Source organism: Passer domesticus, chromosome 1, assembly GCF_036417665.1.
Source record: "Passer domesticus isolate bPasDom1 chromosome 1, bPasDom1.hap1, whole genome shotgun sequence".
NCBI lineage: Eukaryota > Metazoa > Chordata > Aves > Passeriformes > Passeridae > Passer > Passer domesticus.
In genome coordinates, this window is record NC_087474.1 from 141,053,427 (window position 1) to 141,077,158 (window position 23,732).

The 23,732-nt window shown below is 36.4% G+C and overlaps 1 protein-coding gene across 11 annotated transcripts in view; it reads right to left on the reverse strand.

The window, feature by feature from the left end:
* The window catches only part of UBR5 (ubiquitin protein ligase E3 component n-recognin 5), an 85,400-nt gene that overhangs the window by 20,430 nt on the left and 41,238 nt on the right, over positions 1-23,732 (reverse strand). For 6 of the 11 annotated variants that reach the window (XM_064393478.1, XM_064393526.1, XM_064393542.1 and 3 more), the window contains 23 exons: positions 23,462-23,646; positions 22,572-22,681; positions 20,859-20,971; positions 14,081-14,224; positions 13,872-13,983; positions 13,512-13,666; positions 12,469-12,666; positions 11,127-11,337; positions 10,457-10,501; positions 7,226-7,352; positions 6,155-6,306; positions 5,664-5,759; positions 5,128-5,251; positions 4,701-4,798; positions 3,763-3,911; positions 3,239-3,330; positions 2,169-2,315; positions 1,952-2,070; positions 1,734-1,860; positions 1,505-1,634; positions 1,119-1,279; positions 373-612; positions 95-218 (listed from right to left, as the gene is read on the reverse strand). In XM_064393478.1, coding sequence (XP_064249548.1) covers positions 95-218; positions 373-612; positions 1,119-1,279; positions 1,505-1,634; positions 1,734-1,860; positions 1,952-2,070; positions 2,169-2,315; positions 3,239-3,330; positions 3,763-3,911; positions 4,701-4,798; positions 5,128-5,251; positions 5,664-5,759; positions 6,155-6,306; positions 7,226-7,352; positions 10,457-10,501; positions 11,127-11,337; positions 12,469-12,666; positions 13,512-13,666; positions 13,872-13,983; positions 14,081-14,224; positions 20,859-20,971; positions 22,572-22,681; positions 23,462-23,646 — 3,159 coding nt within the window. The remainder of the gene's footprint in view (positions 1-94; positions 219-372; positions 613-1,118; positions 1,280-1,504; positions 1,635-1,733; positions 1,861-1,951; positions 2,071-2,168; positions 2,316-3,238; positions 3,331-3,762; positions 3,912-4,700; positions 4,799-5,127; positions 5,252-5,663; positions 5,760-6,154; positions 6,307-7,225; positions 7,353-10,456; positions 10,502-11,126; positions 11,338-12,468; positions 12,667-13,511; positions 13,667-13,871; positions 13,984-14,080; positions 14,225-20,858; positions 20,972-22,571; positions 22,682-23,461; positions 23,647-23,732) is intronic. The other 5 variants (XM_064393509.1, XM_064393489.1, XM_064393458.1 and 2 more) reach the window with 4 other exon arrangements.

The following is a 23,732-nucleotide window of genomic DNA, read 5'->3' on the forward strand; positions in this document are numbered from 1 at the left end:
AACAGATGCATGAATTTCAGATTCAGATGTCAAAGCATGGGCTAATTAGGAGTGCTATACTGAGAAAAAAAAAAAGTACAAGAAGAAAACTGACCTCTTCTACATCAGCTGAAACAATATCATCTTGTTCTTCATCCCTGCCACGAACTGGTTGTGACTGGCTGATTCGTCTTTGCTGAGGATTCCTTATTATGTAGGATGACTGAGATTGACTAGAACTTAAAAGAAAAATATATATAAAAATAAATCCTCAAAAAAAGTCAATTTGGACCTCTGGATATCACTTAATGCAAAGCTAACAAAAACTCCAAAATAAAACCACCTTTAAGAAGTCTTTGAAAAGAACAGATAGTAAGCTTTAACAAGCTTTACCTGCTAGATTGGTCAGATGATGGTCTGGGTGGCAGAGGCTCCACAGAAAACAGTTCTTCACTTCCCTGCATGGCATCTATACTAGTGCTAGCAAGGGTAAAGGGTGCTGTAGGACGTGCAATTCCCATCCTGACTGGAATAATTAGAGATTCTGCTACATTGCACAACTCTTCAACAGCATAGGGCAATAATGCCTGAAATACACGTTTACATTTTCCAATTGGCTGTGGAATAAAATTGCTGGGGGATAAAATACAGAAAGATAAATGTCAAATACTTTTTTTTTTCCCTCAAAAACTTCATGGCAATATTAATTGTCCTAATTTTTTCCTCAAAAAATAATTTTTAAGAGATACATGCATTTGCATGTATAGAAACAATATGCACCTATACAAGTCAGTGAAAAACATTTATCATTCAATAATTCAAGACTAAGGCTTGATATCTAAATCTCCTACTGACAACCAACCATACACTGTAATTTTAATATGTTTAAAAAAACTATTTCCAAAAACCCTAACACTGTAAACAAAGTTTACTATGAACAGGTAAGTTTAACAAGCATTGCATTAAGAAGTTACATGACATACCAGCAGTTATTGTCCATCTTTCCAAGTCTGTCTACAGAATACAAAATAATTCAGATGTATCTGCCTATTGTTGATTTTTATCAACTCATTATATAGGGAAAAGTACTAAATAAAGGAAAAAAACCACCACAACCAACACACATCTTCACCACTTACTTTTTCTTTTTGGAGGATGCCATCTCCACACTAAGAATGACAAAGACTCTTGCCACAGAGCGCAGGAATCTCATTGTAACAGCAATAGCTTCTTCTCTGCGTCCTGGTGTATACTTGTTCTGTAATTCCTTTACCAGAGTACCCAGCAAAGTATCTAACAGCTGAAGAAAGAGGTCATTACAACTCATTAGTTGTGTGTAATTTTGAAGCATGAAACAAGAGAGATTAAGACTCAAAGGGAGATCACAGTCATAACAGTATAAATTCACAAAACCAAGATTAACTTAAAGTTACTTTCAAATTAAGTTTCCAAGCACATGGTCAGAGATACCATATAATATCCTATTATTCAGAAAACCTATGTAAAAATGGCTAAGAGTGCTTACCAAAATGTCTGCTGTGCATTTGACAATAAGGCAGTGTGTAAAACAGTCCAAGCGAATAGTTCCACTTTGCTGATTAAGGTAAACTTGCTCTTCAGGCAGAAGATGACCTATCCTACTGCTTGCACTAAGACTTGGAAAAAACAAGAAGAAAAGAAATAAATTTATGTAAGTCAGCAGCTGTCAAGTATCAGATCAAACTTTACATCAGTAACTATGTGTAGATACACACGGGTCTTTATTTTCCTGGGAGCCAAACATTATCATGGACTTCAGTGCATTCCAGTCTTGTAAAACACGTTCCAGTGCTAGCTGGGCAAAACGAGGAGGTTCTAAATCATGATCAGGCATATCAGAATCTACAAAGATAAAACAAACAAAACAAGGAAGCATAAGAAAGAGGTACTGAAATATGAAATTTGCCATTTATTTCACTGACACAACTCTTACCTTCAGGATTTGCAGTTTTACGATTGCGATCCTCCCTGATTCTAGGTGGTCTGTACTGGCAGTGTTCTACAGTTTGCCTAGCAACTGTCTGTACTAAAAACAACAGCAGATGTTCTCCCCTGTAATGAAAAAAATATTAGTTTAAATACAATATACCACATATATCTAGAATACAATTTTAAAAATTCTGCCCTAGTCAATGCTAATATGAACTTGCCTGCTATTTGGCATGGTAACAAGATTTGTGGTGGTAAGCAGGCGGTAAAGGAGATCAAGGCGAGCAGACTTCTGTCCAGCAATTAGTGTTTTACACTTGCACTTTTCCCAGCAATCACAGTAGGCTGTTGGGGATGTTCGTTTGAGCCTACAAGAAATAGAAAAGGTGAACTGCAAAACTGTTCAGTAACATACCAAATCTTTTTTACACAAGCTGAGGGTGTTAGTGTACATGCTTATATTTCTTTCTGCAGTTTTTTTTTGTTTCTGATAGTAGCAAAATGCCAAAACCTAACTTAAAAAAGAGAAATATAGATTTTATATGTGGCAGCACTTGACGTTTGTCATCCATGTTTCCTACACTCATCTTAAGAGGGCAGTTTCATTACAGAGCTTTTCATACTGTCTTACTAAAACTACTCCAAGGCCGTTTATTCTTCCCTAAAACAGCCTCCACCCAAGAAAGTTAAGCTGAAAACACTTACGACATGCAGTAAAATAACTGTTAAGGTGCAGAGAATGTCTTTATAATTGTATTTGTTAGCTCATTATGGCTATGATATTAATGCTGTAACTTTTACACCCTGTAACAGCAGCACAGAATACGTGCAACTTCAAAGCTTTGGGCTAGGTTGATCTGAGATTTCTTGATTGACTGCTTGCTTTTCCCTTTGTCACAGTTGATTTTAAAAAGACTAATATCCTACATTTCCTTCCAAAAATTCACAAGAATGATCTGTTGTCAGGACTTATAAAACTCTGAGAGGCACCCAAAATGAAAACACAGTATGATTTAGATAAAATGTTCTCACAATATTATGCACTTTGAGAATTATTCCTTTACTCTAAATACTACAAAGTGGAAAGTACAAAACCACTTCAGGTTACTCTTTCAATTCTGACCTATTAAATAAATCTTATAGAGTAGATAGAAAACAATTTCATTAATCTTCTGTTCTCTTCTGTAAGTTTGGAACACTTCAAACAATGAAAAAATTTATTAAGTATCAGTAAACAAAAGGAAACCATAAAATACTGATTTAATTTTAAGAAATGGAACACAATACTTACTTGCAGTCATGTCCTTTGTGACAGACCCTTGCACATTCTGTGCAACAACAAAGTGATTCCAACAGGCCACATGTTCGGCATTCAAATATATCCTAAATAAAAAGAGGGGAAAAAACATATTATGCACAGTTTTTCCTTACAGTGCTTGCAATCTCACACTATTTCAGGTTACAGTGAAACTGCACTTGTTTAAATTGATCCCTAAACTTAGAAGTAGGTCAGTTCTAGAAAGTGAAACTTAGTTGTTACGTTAGAATATTCAGTGATTTCAAAGAGCCATGTCCATCAAAATTTTTGCCAAAGTTAGCCAGAGGGGAAAAACCACACCCAGTAACAACCATGTCCTGAGGAACACAGTCAGCTTTGAGACTACACAGCAGTTTGGGGAGGCAGTACTTACACCAGACTTAAAAGTCACAGTAATTTAAACAATGTAATTAATAATTTAAAAATCAGATTAGTAGACTAACATAACACATGGTTGAAACACATTCCTATTTGTTTAAAAAAAAAAAAAATCTTACTTGGTTAATATGTTCTGCACCAGTCCAGGTAAAACTGCATGTATCATTACAACACAAAACATACAAAGGAGAGTCATCTGGATTTGTACCAGAAGGACAAACCATTCCCATAAACACATCATCTTCTTTTTCACTGGAAGTTGCTTCAGCTAAAATAATAGAATAACAGTGTTAAAAACAATCCCCACCAAAAAACATCCACCAGAAGAATCCATTCTTGGCAGATGCTTGCCATTACAAAATCTCATACAGCATTAGAAGTTTGAATAAAACCTGTTACAGGTTTTTGAGAAAACTTTCTGCCTGTCAGATTATTTCTTATAGAAGCATCTGCAAATTCCTGACTGAAAACCACAACTATTATCTCCCAGTTTCAAATTCACTAATACTTTAATCAATTAAATGAATCACCATTTTGGAGGATTATGGACCATATTCTTAAAAGGAGTATTCCTGTCCCACACAAAGTCCTACAGAACTGTGGTATGACAAGCTCTAATGTGCTTAAGTTTTTCCCCAAATTCAATTTCATGTATTTCTCCCAAAAAATTAAATACCACCATTACAAGAGAGTCACAAAATACTTGTTTGTATAAAAGTCTTTTCAGGAATAGGATCTAGCTTGGCATATCACTGTATCATATAAGGCTTTTTCAATTTCAACAAAGAAGTTCCATGTGATACAACTGTGCTACCAAAAAACAGTACCTTAATCCACTGGTTTATATAACAGTGAAATGCCAAAAAGGCTATAATGAACACAAAAGCAATAATATTCATACAAATCTACTGCAATATACAAACTGCAAAAAAGAAAGATACTCCATAATAGCAACATTTCTGAAACATGCTGCAATCTACAGTGTTAGTAATGACTCTGCACACATGCCAAAGTTTAGAAGGAAGCCACACACTAACAATCAGTAAAACTGTTGTACCTTTAGCAATTTTCTGTGCAGTTTCTAGAATTGTAATTGCAGCAGGATATGCCCGGCCACTAACTGCTGACATAAATGGTGTCATGCCTCTCGCATCCCTAGGTGAAAAAACCCCAACAGAAAAGTTAAAACACTGAATTTTTTTAATTTAACAGGAGACATAGGATACAAATACATGAAAACTTAGCACTGCTGAGCTTGTGCAAACAGAAAAATCAGAGTGAATAAGCACTCTTGTTTATTTTACTTCTCTGAAACAGACATACATTTAAAGGATTGCAGGACTCAATACAGCTGTATTCTACCATTTTCAATTTTAACTAACAGGCCTTTATGTAATTGTTTTAAAAAGGCTTGTATGTAATTGATTTAAGATAGGAAGGATAACATTACAAAAGATAGTGAGAACTCTCATGAAAATCCTTACTTAGCTGACAGCAATTCTCGAAGATAAGGCTGTAGAACAACACTATCACACAGCAATTTCAGTATGAAATGAGCATTTGCCTTCCGATCCTTCGACTCCACTACAGACGGTTCTGTAGAAGGACCTGCAGTAAGAAAAAAAAATTGCAGAGAAACTGTTTTTCTTCAAAAAATTACTACCTGCTAAAATCAAGTTCACTGTGGTGAATAACTGGTAACTTGACTACTCAGTGGTTTCTGCAATACTTCACTGAAGTACTGTAAATTTCAGTTCCCAATCACATTTGAAATACAGAGGGTAATCCCAACTTCATGCTGATTTCCATAGTTTTACATATTTGTTACTCTCCATGTATATTTTTACACAAAACATAGTATGGTGCTTCATTTACTTTCTGCACACTTGAGAGATTCTGCTTCAATCCAATCTTCATCTGCTAAGAGGCATTTTCATATGCAGAAAGTCTGTGCAAGCAAAGACAGCTTTTGAGATAATTTCCACTCTAAAGCATAATCAAATAAGCAGTATGTCCTCACCTGGTATTGTGGAGGTGCTGGGTCCTTGGCCGGTGCCAGTCGCTGCTGTGGTAAGAGATCCCACAGCGGGGGCCAGGATAAAATCAATGTCACCATCTTTCAGTAAACAGAACAGCAGGATGTATATCAATACATAAAAACATCCCTAACAACATGCTCTTGCTGCAATGTCTAACACACTGCAGGTTTTCTGTATTTAACTGGTAATCTTTCCCACAAACGGCCACATTCCTAGGTCTGTAATGTAATTCAGCTATACAAGGCAGACTTCCCAGCAGTTTGACACCAGCATTAAAAAGATATGCACTGGGTTAAAAAACAGCTGTTAAGTCTTCAGTAAACTCTCAAAAGTGATCTCAATGAACACTTGCTACCTCAACGGCATTGGACAGATTACAGTGTGAGACTAAAGTTATTATTCACTTTAATAGCCATAGTTCATTATCAAATCTCTTCTTTTACAGTCTAATGTGATATATGAGCAGACGTACCTGGATCCATTGCAGGAGGATCTGGAACCCAGCTGGGAGGAGCTATTGGTGGAGAAACTGGGTCTTGGTGATCACTTGATGAAGCACCAGCTTCATGTCTGCCCAATCCAGCAGCTCTCAAGGATCTTCTCATCATTTCCCTTAATCTCAAACTAAATACAAAACCAAGGCAGAAATACTATAATTTTCATTTATAATTAGAACACATTTAAGAAAAATGTCACACTGAAAAAGGAAACAAAACTCCTATTATCACCATTTTATTTCAGCATAAATAAGAATGCGCCAAGATATACTTTTCATTACGTTTTGTTGCACCAGAATGTTTTAGCCCTGGAAGAGGAGTCACTCAGCAATGTTTCACGTCAGATCTGAGCCCAGAACACATCCCTAGGCACCACAGCACTGCCTCTTGCAGGCAGCAGCTGATGGGCATTCTTAGTGCTATCTGACATTCCTTTCAGCCCAAGCTCACTGCCAGGAGTGTTAAGCTTTTACAAGGATTTGCTCTTGTTGCTACTGCTTTTTAAAATCTAACTACAAAAAGACGTTGATGAAAGGATAAAAAATGGGTCTTGATAGAATTTCTTTTTAATGACTGCTTAGAATAAAATGAATCAACTTCAATTCTTCCCCAGTGGTATTTTGTTGGTCTCACTATTATCCATCTGCTTAAGTAACCAACTCCCTCAGAAATTCTCTTAAAACAAGCCTGGCCACCATCACAGCAGTTCTGTGATACTTAATACTTCTTGGGAAAGAACACCAGAGCTTGCCCTGAAATTCCCTTTCCCCACAAGGAGGAACATTTCCACTTCACAACTGACAGACAAAGCATGAACCCAAGAAAACAGCATTAGTTTAGAAATATCCCACCATTAGTTCTCACACAAAAAAGGGTTCAAAAAACCACTAGAGCTCTAGTTTGGTGCTTAAAGAAGTGAAATCCAATTTTAAGCTAGTAACAGAGGCCAATTCTTAAACTAGACCAAAGGAAAGAATTAATAACAGACTGGTAGTTAATACAGAAATTAGCATTCAGAAACAAGAAGAAAGCATGACTCAGTTTACCTCCTGCTGCTTGAAGACCCTGCCCTGTTTCCTGGACCATTACTTGACACAACAGAGATTGCATTTGCAATAGCTTCCACAGCTGAGAGCCTTTCAGCAAATGTGTTCCTTTCAGAGCGCTCTGCTTCTGAAAAATTAAGTGAAGTGTCAGTGCTAAAATTTTACTTGGGAAAATTTTAAGAAAGGATTATAAAATATGGAATATCGCTAATTTTTTTTTTACATTTAGAGAGACAGACTAGGTTCATATACAAATTTTTCATTTGGATGAGCTTAACAATGATTCTGAACAAGCTTTCAGTATCACCAACAGACAAGGTCCTATCATGTAACTGATTCCAAACATGTGCTGAGTTAAGGCTTCAAAACAGCCTTGATAAAAATTATAAAAAACAAAGAAAAGAAAACAAACAAAACACAAAAAACAATTATAAAAATCGCAGAAAAACAAATAAACAAACAAAACCACCAAAACGACCCACACAGAAACACCAGACCAGGAGAACAAGAAAACAAACCACACTTCACAGTGAGCATCCATGAACAATGCAAATGTGTGGGCTTGTAATATACACGCTCTAGGTATGAACCTGCTTAGAAGAACTATGTTTGCAGTATAAGAAGGCAGTACGACCACTTTACATCAGAAAGAACTAGCATTTCTTCTAACATCTACAACCCTAAGCATCATAACACCTACAGGTTCTACTCATACTGACGACTGCATTTTGTCAAGTGGGATACAGAATATTAAAGTGAGATACAGAACATTATTTTTTAAAAAAAAAAGGTTTTGGTAAAAGTAGACAGAAAAGGTGTATTTCTGAACAAAGAAAAGTATTTTCCTGAAGTGACTCTGATTGTTCTTTCAGGACATGCCTCAAAGTTGCAAGGGCTAGTGCTCACTTTCAATTCAGAGGCTCTTCAAACTGTCACCATTCTCTGCACACTTATTTTCACCAGTGACAGTATTAAGGCCTGGACAGTTCCCTTTTTTTTTTCTTTTTTTTTTTAATAGGAAAGTACTATTAATACCTTTCATGCAAAGAATGAAAAGAATAAGGTAATCTGACAGTGTGTGTCAGCTGTTATGGTAAGGTTATTTAAATATTTCCACTCGTCACTACCCTAAGTAAAAGAGATCCTTAGTTTTGCTTTTTCACAAGCATATGCAGGCTTCTTAGACAAAGATCACCAACTACCCAAAGTAGACAACTATTAAACATTTGGCAGTGAGAGAATACTACTCTTGTGCCCCTGGCTACAAGCTGATTCATAGCTGTAAATGGACTGCCATGGTATTTGTGCTGTACTCCTTTCTCACACCCACTAGCTCTCATAACTCACAACTCATCACTTCTGGACCTCTCACACAAGGGGCACAGCTCTTGAGAGTGATCCCTCAAGCAATACAACCACTCTGAAGCAGAGGTTTCACTTCTCCTGGAGAGAGTGATCTGTAACTGAATTTTCACTGTTCCACTTAAGAAGTTAGCTTTCTTCTTTTGGAGAGCCATAAATTGTAAACGCTTTGGCTCTAATGGGCGATTTGCTGTTCTATTGTCTAATGAAATCTGTCCCAGTTCTCCAGGCAAAACCCCTCAGTTTTTATGTGTTCAGTGACCTCAGCTGAAATTCAGTATCACAACTTTTTAATTATTTCACATGCTTTGGACATTTCTTTTAGACATGCTTTTCCCAAGATCCCTTCTGCTGGCAAGACTGAGGAGATATCAATTCACAGAAGCAGAGCACTTTCTTCCAGATTTTCTGGAAGTCTGTGCCACTTTTCCTGCAATTCATTTATCATTTATCCAACACTGCAGGAGCTATAGCATAGCTAGCCAAAGGATGTGAGAAAGAAGAGAAGAAAGAAAAGAAAAAAAAGAAAGAGCTTATCCCTACCCTCAATATTTCCTTTCTGGCACTTAAGAAGAAATCTGTATGAACAAGAGTGAAGAATCTCAAGCAGGTACTAGCTGGGAAGTGGCACTAAACTGTTAAGAAATTTTTAAGAAACATCATATCTGTATGTCTGGAATTGAAGCCTTTACTGCTGAATCAAACTTCTTTGACATTTCAAGAGATGACCATGTAACTCACAGACAGTAACATAAGTCACCACTGCCCTCCAGATTATAAACAGATAAAAAGCTTGTCCTAATATCCATCACTAGCAGTTACAGTGGAAGCTAAATGTGACCTGAATCTAAAGACATAAGTCTCCTTCAAGGACAAGATTTATGAGGGAAAAAGAGAGAGGCAGAGGAGTGTCACAAGCCTATCAGGTTCATGTTTTTCATTTTTCAGAAAGTCAGATTACACCCAAATGAAGTTACTGAAAAAAAAGTCAAGGTTGCAAAGACAAGCACTCAAATTAGGAAAAGTCAGATTAAGTTTGCCTGTGCATCCTTATTTCAACTTCCTTGCATGCTTATAGTAACACAATCTTCAGTTACACAGGTGGGTTTTGTTTGTTTATTTTGGTTTGGTTTTTTGTCTCGGATTGTTTTGTCACCCCACCCACCCTGTGCCCAGCAACAATACCCCTGCCTCAATCAGTGCACAGGATGGACGACACTAAAGATGAAGGGTTCTACAGAGAGCAGGCTGTTTATGCCTTGACTGCTGCAACATTAGGGAGGGGTGTAGTAAGGCAGCAACAGCTTGGGAAGGAGAGGTGGAAACACTGTGTTGTGCTGCCACTGAACATCGCTTTGGAAAATCAGAACCTATTTCTGACACATCTATCAGCACACAGAACTTTGTGAAACAAGTTTTTACAGAGGATCGTGACCCATTTTATTCATTTCTGGACACCTAAAAGGTGCCCGACTCACAGAAATAATTAACATTCACAGCACAACTAAAACTACGACTAATCCAGTTGTAGAATTCAGTGTTTTGAAGTAACACCTACTCAAAATCAGGCCCTAGGATTCTCCAACAGAATGCTCAAAATTAGTTCATAGCTTTGAATACAGAAAAACTTCAAGCTATAATAAAACTCCAAGCAAGAGATGAGAAAGCTGCACATTACCCCCATTTTATAAATAGGGATATGAGGAACAATTAAGGTCTATAAATGACTAAAATTCAATGACAGCACCATACAAAAATCCCACAAGGAAGTTCATTCGTTATTCAGTGCAGGGTTTGTATGGTGTGCAAGAGTAAGGAATGGGGCCACACACTGAATGATGAGGATAAAAAGAAATATTGAATAGCTACCCATTCGGTGAGCACCGTCCATCTTGTGCACTGAATGAGGTAGTCCTGTGGAAAAAATAGTATGATGGTGTAATTAAAGACCATTTCACAATGCATACCCGTGTACAGCACATGGGTAAACTTAATTCTGCCATTCTTTAATTTTTGAGTGCTTGACTTAGCAACCTTGCCCTGTTAACATGCTTTTTACATAACAGTATTTAACAGACAGTTTTAAATGGTGTCAGTAACTGGCATTATTAGGTCGTTCTTCCACATTTCTTAATACATATCAATTACAAGTAGCGTTTATAACTGAAGGTATTAACATATTCTACAACACTTAAAAATTGTTAAATGCCATTTCTCATAAATTTTACTAGTGATATAAAGGGGATACTAGTGATACAAAGGTAGAAGAATACTTTTTCATCTATGTGAATGTCAGAAGTTTTCACAATCATTTTAAATAGCTTAGTGCTCTTAACTACTGCATTCTTTAAAAAGTTCTAATAAAACCTTATGAGAGTAATAAAAATGTTGTCTCAGCACCTTTGAAAGGCCAGGGCACATTTTAGGTGCTAAATTTTAATATACCTGTATATGAAGAATGCAACCTTTATTTAACATTTTCTTGAAAATACATGAAAATATTATTTTGAAATTATTTTCATTATATTGTTGAGCTCACCCTCTTCCTCTTTTGTTTCTTTGTTGCTGGTTGGAAAGCATACAGACACACAAGCATGCAGAATATTACGGTTTCCATCACATCTATGGCCAAGGAACGTCTGCAGCATCTGTGGATTCTGATCCAAGACAACTGCTTGCTCAAGATTCATCAGGTATTGTCTGCAAGCCTCGTAGTCACATCGAAGAATGTGCTGCATCAATGTTTGTTTCTGTACTCAAAAGAATAAAGTATTTTAGAAATGTGAAGCACAAAAGGTAGAGATATAAGCTCCATAAACACTTCTAATTTTCTTCTAATTTTGAAATTAATAGGAAGGTCTTCATCTCCAACACTGGCTGTAAGTTAGTTCAGGAGCTGTTCAGAATATTCATCATCTCAATTACAGCACTGTTAAAAACAGAGTTGTATGCATTCAGGCACAGACAAGCAAAAGGAACGGAGCAGCAGATGCCATCAGGCTCACAAAAGCATTCATTTGGCTTCATACTTGGATTCTTAAGATAGATTACTTTCATTTCATAGCTCCATGTAACATGGGAAAAGTGATACAATTGAAAAAGCCTAAGGATGTACATGAATAAGTTCTAACCTAGTTCTTTTTAAACAAATTATTTATGTGCTGAGAAGTGAATGATTAGAAGCTGTTGAAGGTCTGGGAGGTTCACCCCATATAAAACCAGTTTTTCCATAATGATGGAGTACTGCTTCACTGTGAAATCAATCTCAGACTAACAGGTACACAGTACCTCCAGATGGCAGCAGAACACACAGCAGAGCTAACAAATTACTGACAAGATTTTACAAGTATGACATACAAATTCACAGCAGAACTACTCATACAACATCACTGATGAGGACAGAACTCGACAGGTGATTCAAGTGAAAACACCTTCACTTTCCTCTCCTAGTTTCCTAGTATATGCTCCAGAGAGATCATTTTTTAAAAATACAAAAAATTAAGAAATATTGCATTCTCAGGGATCCAATCAAAAGAAGTTGTTGGATCTCTGAGACAAACTGCACCCATGTGACAAATGAAACTGCATGGTGTTAGCAGATATAAAAAGGTAACCATTTCAAAATCAATGCCTAAAAAAAACCTACTAATCAAAAGCCTGATACAGAAGTCATGCATCCCCACAAAAAAGGGTCTTTCACTTTACTTGGCAAATTTGTTGGTGCTTTTGTGTTTCTAAGAGAATCTTCAGTTGAAATTAGCTTCTTTCAAATAGTGAAAACACAAATCAGTATCTAAACATGAAGCTGCTTTAAGCAGAACTTTATAATAGCAAGAGAAAAAAAAAACCCACATAATTGCATAGCAGAGAAAATATTTTACCTCAACAGCCATAATGATAATAGCAGCTTTCTTTTTGATGGTCGAGTTAGCAGGAAGATTTGTTAAGGAATGAACACCCATTCCAAGACTACTAATAGGTGGAAGATCAAGCCAGTCAGGGTCTCGTATCCCACCCATACAATCTTTTGCCATTGGATAGATTGTACCATTTCCATCTCTAAGAATAATAGGTGATTCCTACATTTGGGAAAAAAAGTTTCATTATTTAGTCTCCGTATTTTATAAATATTATCCTTCCCAAAAGGTCCAGTTCTTGACTGAAAACAATTACAACAGTTTATCCCAAGTTCTCATTTATGTCACTGACTCCTATCATTAGAAGTGGTGCAACATAAGATAGGAAATTCCCTTTTGTAAATGCCTGAAATGTGTTTAACATAATAAATATTACTAGAAGTATCTTCCTTCTGATAAACATTTATTGATTAATATTACCAGTGAAACAAATAGTAACTATACCTTTAGCTTACTTAAATGCTCCAAGTGAAGTTGAATATATTGAAATGAAATATTCAAATTCAATTATTTTGCAAAAACTGTTTCTTTAAATTATCCTAAACAAAGCATACCATGTTTGCGGAAGAGTTGCACAAAACCTCAATCATTTTTAGTAAATCTGTACTTTCAGTCAATTAAAGATTAATTTTTTTCTTTGTTAATATTTCCATTTATTCTCAAGAGTGGATTTGTATCTGACCCAGCTCCAAAATATAGCTAGATCACATTCCAAAATGCAGCTAGATAATAAGTTGATACTAATCCAAGAACCATTTGTCACTTTTTTGCTTCCCATTTTTACATTCAAGATAAGAGTTTAACTAAGATGTGCTTAGGTAAGTTGTTGCTATTGCCCATGTTTCGTCAACATATTAAAGGCAGCAGCAAGTTTTTCATAACCTGTTTGAAAAACTATTTCTTTGACATATTTTGGGAAAGTCTTAAAGAAAGCTGCACCATCTCATTCAAAGATGACAGAAGTGAAGTGCAGTGAGGTTAAATGACTAAGACACAAAACCACAAACCTGTCCAGCTGTAAAAATAGCAACACTTCTCTCATTCTGACCCAGGAATGCAATGCTGCTAGTAGGGAAATTATTTTCCTGTTCAGCCTTTCCTGTGGCAAGGTCAAATATGCAGTATCGAACCCAGTTCCCAGTTTTCAGAACAGCATGCACTCCTTCAAAAACACATGAAGAAAAAAGTCAATGTTTTATGGATGGCATCCGGTAAATGAATTCCTAACTAAAGCACTTTCAAGGAAGTACTAATGTCAATGGAAGCACCTATTTATGTCATTTTGAAGGCAGGCATTTTTCACTTGGATGAGAGACAGGTAATAAAGGAACCAACAGATTTGGACTCATGAGGGAAGTCCTACTCACCTTTTGAATCTACATTTACTGCTAGGATCTCTGTTTTTTCAGGAATACACAGCTTTTTGGGTGTTCTTTGAAAACAGTCAGGAACTTTTGGAGTTCCGCCAGTTTTTACAACCTGAAAACAGATGTAAAATATTAAGCTGCATTTAAGCACACACAGCACTGACACTTCTAAATCCTGGTTGTTTCCTCTATGTTTCAGAAACACATACCTGCAGTTCATCTATTCTGAGCAGCCTACAGTCTTGGAGGAGAGAAGAAGGATCAGGATCGGAGTTAGAACTGCTCTGACAGTTTGCATTATTGGAGGTGCCTGGAAATTTCACAGCAACATATGCACCATCCACTTTTAGCACCTACAGAAAGAACACATTAGAGTTTTACCTAAAGGCTGAACACAATCTGATTTGCTTCAAAATAAACCACACCTTTTTCAGAAAGAGGAAAAAATTTACAATATCCAGTGATAAAATTGTATAGGTCTTAGTCATTAGTCCTGTCATTTTGCTAAAATTACTGAAATCTGAAAAACTTGGATTTCCTAATGACTTCATAAGCATCCTGATTCGTATCAGAGCTCCCTCCATCTCAGCATCCTACATCCAAGAGAAGCCAACATCAACTGACTAGAGAAGTTTCTACTGGTACTCCCCAGGTCTCTTTCCAACTTCCACCTCCTGGAAACAGCAGGACAACTTGATGTTTAACAGCCTGGATAGATCTTTCTCTAATTAATTTGTGCAATTACTTCTGGAAATAAACACTATTCTCGTGGCAATGAATTCCAAACAATAGCCAACAATTCAACAACAACAAAGTCTACACTGAGTCTCTTTCAACTGCCCATTAGATTTTATACAAGATAAAGGAAAAAAAACTTTTTTTTGGCCCCACCAGAAAATTTTTAGTGCTCTTTCCTCAACAGGACTGTACACAGTGGCAAAAAGACCTGTTAGTTTACCAGTCTAGCACCTGTTCTGTACACTGAATGATCAAGTTCTCCACTCAGTCTCTTAGGACTGAAGGATACAGACCAGTGTATCCAGATGTTCTTCATATGTGTGTGTGTGTGTGTGTGTGTGTGTGTGTGTCTGTCCTTCTCTGGCCCCCCAAGGAAACAGAAGCTATTGAACTCTACACTGACACAGGCATTTCTAAGACTGCAAGCCTCTCTAAAGAGTTGTTTCCATGCATATCTAATCAAAACTGTCAAAACAGGCTTCCTTGATTCAGGAACTTCTTGTGCTATCACCAAACAGCGAGGCCCTTTGCATTTCCAGCTGAGACCATAGTTTTCTCAAAACAAAAAAAAAGCTAAGGCAGAAGGGGGTGGGGAAAGAACAGACAATGTTTTAATTATGAGCAGAAATAAGAACTCTGTATGCTCTCAGTCTTGATCAAAACTAGATATAAGCATCCATCAGTCTTTAATAAGCCCTAATTTCTCAATAGTTTCTACACGGAAAGTGCTTGATAAACAGAAGTCTAGATGTATCCAACTTATCTAAAAGGTCTGCAACAATAAAAAACATGTCTCAAATTTCCAAGAGAGTGTATGTTAGAAAAATCCATCTTTCCTCCCAATTTCTCTAGCTAAGTGCAGCCTATCAAGTGCACTAGAGAAAATTATATATTGACAACCTTAAAGCATTAGCAGATTTATTTTTTTTTTTTGTAATGAAGATTACTGTGGACAGAGCTACAGCAGTTGTTCTCTACTTGCTGAAACTTCACTCTAGAAGCAGAATTACAAGTTCTAGTAGTAGAGCATCACTGATAGCTGTAACAATACTACCCAAAAATTTCAAACTTCAGACCTAGTCAAAAGATTCACAAACATTAGCCATCATCTGGATTATATAAAGACAGATTTCTATTGAGATTGGCAAGACAACTCTCTAGAAGAATGCTGTGGTTTAGTAAAAGAAGTTTATTCCATGTACATTTAGGTGTTTCTAAGATAATAAGACTAATTTATAAGCCTGTAATCAAATGCCAATAGTTCAATCAGAGTTTTTAGTCCGACATGTAGAATATTTTTCTTTTTTTTTAATGACTAAATGTTGCTACAAGAACTTTATAAACCTGGGCTGCTTTCTGATGGAAGCACACATTAAGAAAAGGTACAATTCCCCAATCTTTAGCATAATCCTATCCTATCTCCACAATTAAAAGGTTTTTACTGCATGCTTTGTGGCTGCTCTTAGAGTTACCAACTACATCATTTCTCACTTATATCACTTTTGATGTGTTCAGAGAAATGTTTTGAAGTGCTGGAACTCTTACGGCATCCACATGACAAATATTTTCTCTTTCCCGTTTTCCAGGAAAATCAGGTATCTTTAAAAACTGGAAAATATGCTTATTAAGATTTTGCTAAGAAGACAATCACCTCTTCAAACTTAAAATCAGTTCTTTAGTTAAAATTACTACTACAGCTGTTGGTTGTTATACAGGAGGAAAATAAAACCATCCCCTGACGTAGTGAGCAATGACCTTGAGTGAAGCATTTGACAGCAGCTGGACATAGAGAGCTCCAAAGCAAAGATGTGGCATAATGAGCCAGCACCAAACAAGATAAATATGGAACAAATTTATGTAAGTCTGAGATAATTTAAAAACTCAATACGAAAATAAAATGCAAAACCCTAAAGGACTGAGATGCTTTATCTTACACAAGTAATGAACTGCCAGTACTGCTAAGACAGAAGTTTCAGCAGTTAGAACCAAGCATTTCACATCACTACATACACAATTTGTGCCTTACTAGGACTTAATTAAGAGAATGAATTGAATGAAAAAAGCAAGCAACAAAATAAAAACTAAAGAATTTTTTTCTGAAAAGCAGAATACCTTTTTAGGACATTTTCAACTACAAGATAACACCACCTGGTCTTCTTAATAGAATAAAAAATTATTTGAGAAACTAAAAGATGAATACAGTTGTTAACTCCTTTATCCTTACTATCAAACCACTTCCACAGTCCCTAACACCAGAATACCACTGGAAATCATTGAATCTTTCCTTCTCCAAAATCACCACATTCTTCCTCAAAACATAGCAGCAGAAAACCAGGGAAAATAAAATTTTAACATCCTATTCAATCTTCTTCTTGAAATGGAAGAAATTTTAACACCACAGAAAGGCCTTCTATCTCTATCCCAAAGGTAGAAAGAAATATTTCTTTACTTTCAAAGAAATACTGACACAATTTTAAGAAATACTCTATTTTGAAAGATTACAAATAGATTTATAATAGGGAGTGGGTAACTCTTCTAGGGCAAGAACCAGTCTGAGCTCTTTGAATTTATTCTTCTCATGTGGAAGGCTTCAATCTCAGACAGGAATCAAAGGAAAAAAACAAAATCAAGTGACTGAAATAACGCAATAAAAAGTAAGAACAAACTACTCAATCCAAATCTATGTTTTACAAAATTCCTAGGAGCTGATAGGCTTTCTGGGTATAGGAATTGCAAAACTGGTAATACACAGGATTCTCACCTGGTTGAGGATAACTTTGATGACCAGAAGGAGTTTGGGGAGGCCTTGGACACTGCCAATGGAAAGCCTCAGACCAAAACGAACCGCAGCTGCCAAAGAAGAAAAAAGCAGCTCCAACCCAGGTTCCCCATCCCTCTGTTCTAGCAGTGGTTTCAGACACCATTTAAGCCATTTTAGAAGAAAAGATCTAGAAGCCAATGTGGTGAAGTAGAAGATCCCCAAGTGCATGGGATCAACAGAAAAAAGCTTTTATCCCTCTGACACCAGTGAGCAGTAACAAAGGCTTATTTCAGCCCATATCTTTTCTCAACAACACTAAAGAACACTCCATCAGACTTCTCACCAGTGCAGATAAGAGATGGGACAAGCGCCAGGCTATTTCATTCCATCAGTCTTTCATCAGGTAGATAATCCTTGAATGATTATCTCCTTCATCTAGTGATGAACTTGGAGGAATAAAGGCTTAATTTCATTCCAAGCCATGAAGGATTTAAATTGAAATGAGATTGGAAGGTAATAAATTCCAAGGAGCAAGCAGATGACTAACTACAAGAGAGTATCTAGCAGACATGCATTCTTAATCTCTTTCAACACCACCTCAGTGTAAAGACTCTGCACTCTTGTCAGACTCTCTGGTCATTCACTGCTTTGGCATCATATGAGATCCACACTTACAAAGCAGTGTGTAAAATGCAGATTGCGCAATCTACTGGTATCAGAATGATCACAAACACTCATCTTGGATCTCAGCACTCAGGGGAGAGCTGTTACATTATCCACAAAGCGCCCAGAGAGACAGGGGCACTTTAGAAGCCAACACCTTCTACCTGCCCTCCGTTCTACAGAACACAGCAGGGGTCATGGAAGGATTTTAAACAAACATTTTTTAGAGACACCGTGAAGCTGCTGCATACATCCAAAAGCACAGAGACGTAACATTTCTAGAAACAAAACCACTTCAGGAACACAGGCTGCACATCAGTAAACCTGAACTTCCTATCCCTTTCTTTCCTATCTCTAAATTCCACCTCCTGAAGACTAAGTGAAAATTTTTCTTTTTGTGTAAAACCAAGAATTATATACAAAATTTTAAAAGACAGCAAACATTTTGACAAAAGCTCATGGCTACCACACATTATTCATTTTATTTTGAAGATTTATAAATGTTTAAATTTTCAGATGCTCTTGCAAGTAAAAGGACAAAAATAATTGCTTTATTCCACTTACTCCTTCAAATCTGAATCATTACATAAAGCAAGATCTTTGGCCTCAGAAATCAATTAGTTTAGTGCAATTGACTTCATACCGTGCTCAAAAAATATCCACTAAATTAGCAGTGTGCATTTCTCAAAGATGCCCAAGTATTCACATGCTTCATAACCACATATTTTACTGGATGACACTTTGAGAGAAGCTAAGTGTTGCTCCACTGACACCACGATTTCTAACATCAAGTTCTTAAAACTCAAAGTTGTTTCAAAGCCTTTCCAATTTTCTGAAACGCCAAGGCCAACATGATCCCAGGTTACAATGGAATAGTATATTCTCCTGCAAGATGCTCATGCCACTGAAGCCACCCATAACAATACATCAAAGATGTGACTTTTCAGATGGTCAGTCAGTAAACAGAAGACCATGGAAGAACAGATTAATGTATATCTGGGTGGACTGTAAAAGGGTACAATTTCTTAACTCATGAAGTTCTAAGAGCCCAAACCCATCTAATCACATTTTTGCAGTCTGAACCTCCATACACACACATTCAAAATTTCCTTATGGATACAATAGTCAGATTATTCAGAATTCAATCCTTTTGTGTATAATTCAGCTCACAACAAGCTCAGTTACAAACGTTACTGTTCCATAATGAACAACGTTACTCTGGAATCTGTAGGAGAAAACTGCCAAGGGTAACTCTTCTGCAGACTGAGGTGCCTCTGGTTTCCATCATACAATCATACAACTGATCCAAATTACAAACAGAACATGTAACAAGACTTAAACTTGTTTATTGCCATGTAATAAACTGCATTTCTAACTTTAACCTGGACACCACCAGGCAAAAAATAGTTATGATTTTGTGTGCTGGATTCTGCCTGAGCTCTAAAGTATTACAAAACTGCAAAAGGAAAAACATGAGTGGCAGAATGCAACACTGGAAAAGGACAGCGTGCTTCATAAAGGAAAACAAGCATTTTTGCCATGAACAACTGATCTAGAGTAGACTTAGCACCAGTAACTCTGTTCAGAAGATATGCCATATACTGATTTTAGCACTCCAGTGAAAATGTAAACATTAAAATTCAAGCTCTTTTATATTGATTATAGTAGTTCTTCATGCAATGCACAGACACCTTTGCAACTGTATACAGAAATAGCGGAACAGTCTCTGTACTGAAAATCTTAGGATCTAAAACAAGAAGGACAGATAAGGACAAGAGGGACTTTCCCAAAGATGGTATCAGAAGAAAACAATGGTTTCAGCAACTTCAATTAGATCTCAAAAACTTATTTTGAGAAATTGAAGTGTTACGATGAGCTAAGTTGCTCCATATTCCCTTCTACAGAAATGACCTAAACTTGATAATGCAAATTCATCGTGAGCCTGTTCCTTTCAAAGATACTGCTGAAGGCAAATCTTACACTGCCACATAAGTAAATCCATTAGGGATGCAAGTAAAATAACTCTTTACTAACTCCAGCTGCCTTCTATTGGACAGTTCTTGATCCTCTTCTGATAACATTTTTTTTCAATCTTCTAAGAATCAAGTAGAAAGCAAACCAATCTTTTCCTTTTGAGGAAAACCTTATCAGTTTTCTCATTGCTTGTATTTTTGAAAAGCATACCAGAAAACTGTCTAGAGGACCTAATCCCTCCTAACATCACACAACAGTGCCAAAAGAGAAAGGGGAGTATTTTCCTCTATACGACTCTTGAGTCAGAGCAAAGGTTGATTAGAAAAAAAATGAAAACATTACAAGGATTAAACAAAGGGATTTTCTGGAATAATAAATCAAGTAACTTTTTAATCATATTAATGAGGCTTTTAATTTCTAACAAAAATATTTATGTTCTTTGCTTGCCAGAACATTAGATTCACCCAAATATTCTACCTATGTGTATGTAAAAGTCAGTCATAACAGGTGGAACTCTTCACAATCTCAGTGGACATGTGGGAGTTATTGCTCAAGACAACAAAATAGTATTTTGGATAAAACCACATCTGTTTTTTGTAATACTGTGGTTTCAACTTAAAAAACCAGAATTTTTAAATATTTATCATGTTTTACTCACAATACACCCACCCTATTATTATCATTATGTTATGGACAAATATAAACACAGCTGAAGTCATACTCATCAGAAACATACTTTCAGGGATGCTGGAGAATGATTTTTTTAAATAGTTAGCTTATCTAAAAGAAAAACCCTTTTTTCTCCCCTCCCCAAAAACAGTGGGGCAGTGTATTCTAGATTTTAGACAAACCTTGCCAACAGGAACATTCTTAACATCTTCCACAAACACAACTTCCCTCAGAGACCACTGTTCTTCATTCACCTTCTCCTCCTCTTTCGGGGCAGGAGTAGATCGTCGTCGCTCTGAGACAAAAAAGTTAGCACCAAAAAGAGAGACTTGACATACTTAATCAAAGCATCAAAATGCAATGTTCAGCATACACCAAACTTTTCCCCCCAAATATTACCAGCAGTCCAATGTAGAAATTAACAAGAGGTTAACAAGAACACAACTTTAAGAGTCAGAGCTACCTAACAAATATATCACGTCACTTCCATGTTTTTCTATGGATTTGGAAACAAATAAAGTCTATATGACAAGCAAAGCAATTTTAAAGATATTTAAGAAAAGTAATTAGAATCCTTTTTAAAATTTTAAATAATACAGTAACTATAACACAAAAATTAAAATACAAGGAACAAGCCCTGTTTTGGCAGGGCTCACATACTTGTGCTGTAAGTGAAATGACTGACACTGTGAGAACACTCAGGCACCCCTGCTACAGCGCTTTGCACCAACCTTACAAAAAGTCTGCTTGCCTACACATATGGATTGCTTGGTAAACTTCTAGAAGAATAGCAAATGAAGCAGAAAATAGCTATTTGGGCTAATGGCAATTGCAGTACAGTTAGATTTGTTGCAGACTTTATCTGAACAGCAAGTGTAGTACACTCAGAATCAAATCTAAATACATAACATGACTAAATTAACACTGACAAGAACCTTTACTCTTCCAAGTTGAGTATATAGTGTAATTAACACTATCAACATATTTAAAGTAAGAAGCAGAGAACTTCTAAGCTAATTGCACAGTTAAGTCCAAACACTAGTTCAAAAGCCCGAGAAAAGTTGTAGTCAGTGAAAAAATTACATTTGATTAATTGCAAAAGAAATCGATAGTAAAAGACTACTAGTAAAATTAGTAAGTACTGCAGATCTGAGTAGATGAGATTCTCAGTCCCTGCACAAGGCCATTTGAGTCATTAGGTCAATGCTGCTTAAAACTGCAACTTGTGAGCAATTAGAAGAATAAGCTGCAGAGAGAAGATTTCTTCAAATTATGGCATTGTAATTACATTTTATAAATGTATGTGTTTAAATTGAGAGAAAAAATGCTTAAGGAGTCCAGTTACACAATTTGGGTGTAGCCTTTCAGGTTTTTAAGCACAACTTGCACCATGAAACTTTCCTGACTGCTTTTGTATGTTAGTAAAGAATGTCTCATTTTAGACATTTTCTGTAATAGATACAAACTACTGCTTTCTACACTGACTTTCAATTACAAGACAAGCTGTTCAACAGCAGCTTAATCTTTAAAGAAGTTTTCCAAAACGAGTTCAACTTCCTGGCTGCAAAGAAACTCATTATCACATTGCAACTAAAAATAAATTTCTCTTTAGAATTTCCTCTTGATCATCTCCTGAAAGATACTTTTGATTCTGAGAACTGTTACACTTGCACAGATACACCTTACATCGAGGAGTCACTGCTTAGACATTTATTTAACTCTGACAATTCACAGATTATTCAAAGTCTATTACAAAAGCCTCTACCTACACTGCAGTATAGACTGAAAGACCAAAGGATTCTGCAATTAGTACAGAATTACCACAGAACTGTCTTTTATGAAAACTTCTTATCTACATTATTATTTACATTTACTCTGAGTTACACATTACTTACTATATGGCATTGATGCACTGCTTGCTATTGAAGATGCATCACTACAAGTGGAAGCTGGGGATGGTGGAGGACCCATCTCAGTTTTCACTGGTTCCTGTTTGCTTTCAGGTCTAGAATAAAAGTTAGTACTCAGAATGAAGAAAGAAAAAAGTGAAATCTTTTCTGTGACAATGGACAAAGCACCTGTGTATGCCAGCATTGCTTCTTTAACAACAGCTTAAAGGAGTAACTCCACACTTGCAAACAACCATCCTAACAGAAAAGGCTATAAATCTTGAAGCTGGGGATGGTACAATGCTGCTTCATCAGGGATTAGCTTTTTAACATTAACTGAGCAGAGATACACTATTACAGAAAATAAACATGATGAGCTTTGTTTCCTTCATTTGAGGAAACAAAGAATAATTAGCTTTATACAGTAACCTGAAACTCTGGAGCTGCTAAACATTTTCAAGCTTTACTTGAAATTGTTACATCTGTTTTAAGAAATATTTAAATGGCACCTGTCAACCCAAAAGATTTTTCTTTCAAACTATGGAGGGGCTCAAACAGACCTGTTTCATCTCATGAAGAGCCAGGAAACAGCTGGTTCCATTTTCTGCTATTAAAATATAAAATCTTGGAAACCTTATGAAACACTGTAGGCAAGCCTTCATTTAATACTCCTGCATTTCACATGTACATAGTGCTTTCACAGAAGTGAGACACCTTTCCTACAGTGAGCATTTCTGCACATCTAGCTAAGTTTACAAAAAACCTAGTACCTCATAAAGATCACAAAATTTTCAACATTACAAAAATCTGACCTTCCTTTTCCATTATTGCCCCCCAGTTCAGGAGAGTATCACATGAACAATCCGTGTGCACGTGCACGTGGGCTCCACACTTACTTTGCCTCAGTAGTTTTGCTGGCCTTCTCCATGTTTTTCAAGCTCTCCGGGGACCGAAGCTGAAATCGACAGCTGTCATTCATGTTCCAAACAGATTCCATTAGCACACCAACTTTAGGAATTCCAGCACTGATTGAAAAAGCAACTGCTCCAGCATGATAGAGGGGGTTATTTCTTAAACACACCTGGAAAAAGAAATATTTATTTCTATGAGAAAAATGATTTCTACTGAGGGAAACCGTAAGTATGTTATTTTCTTGATGCAGTAGTC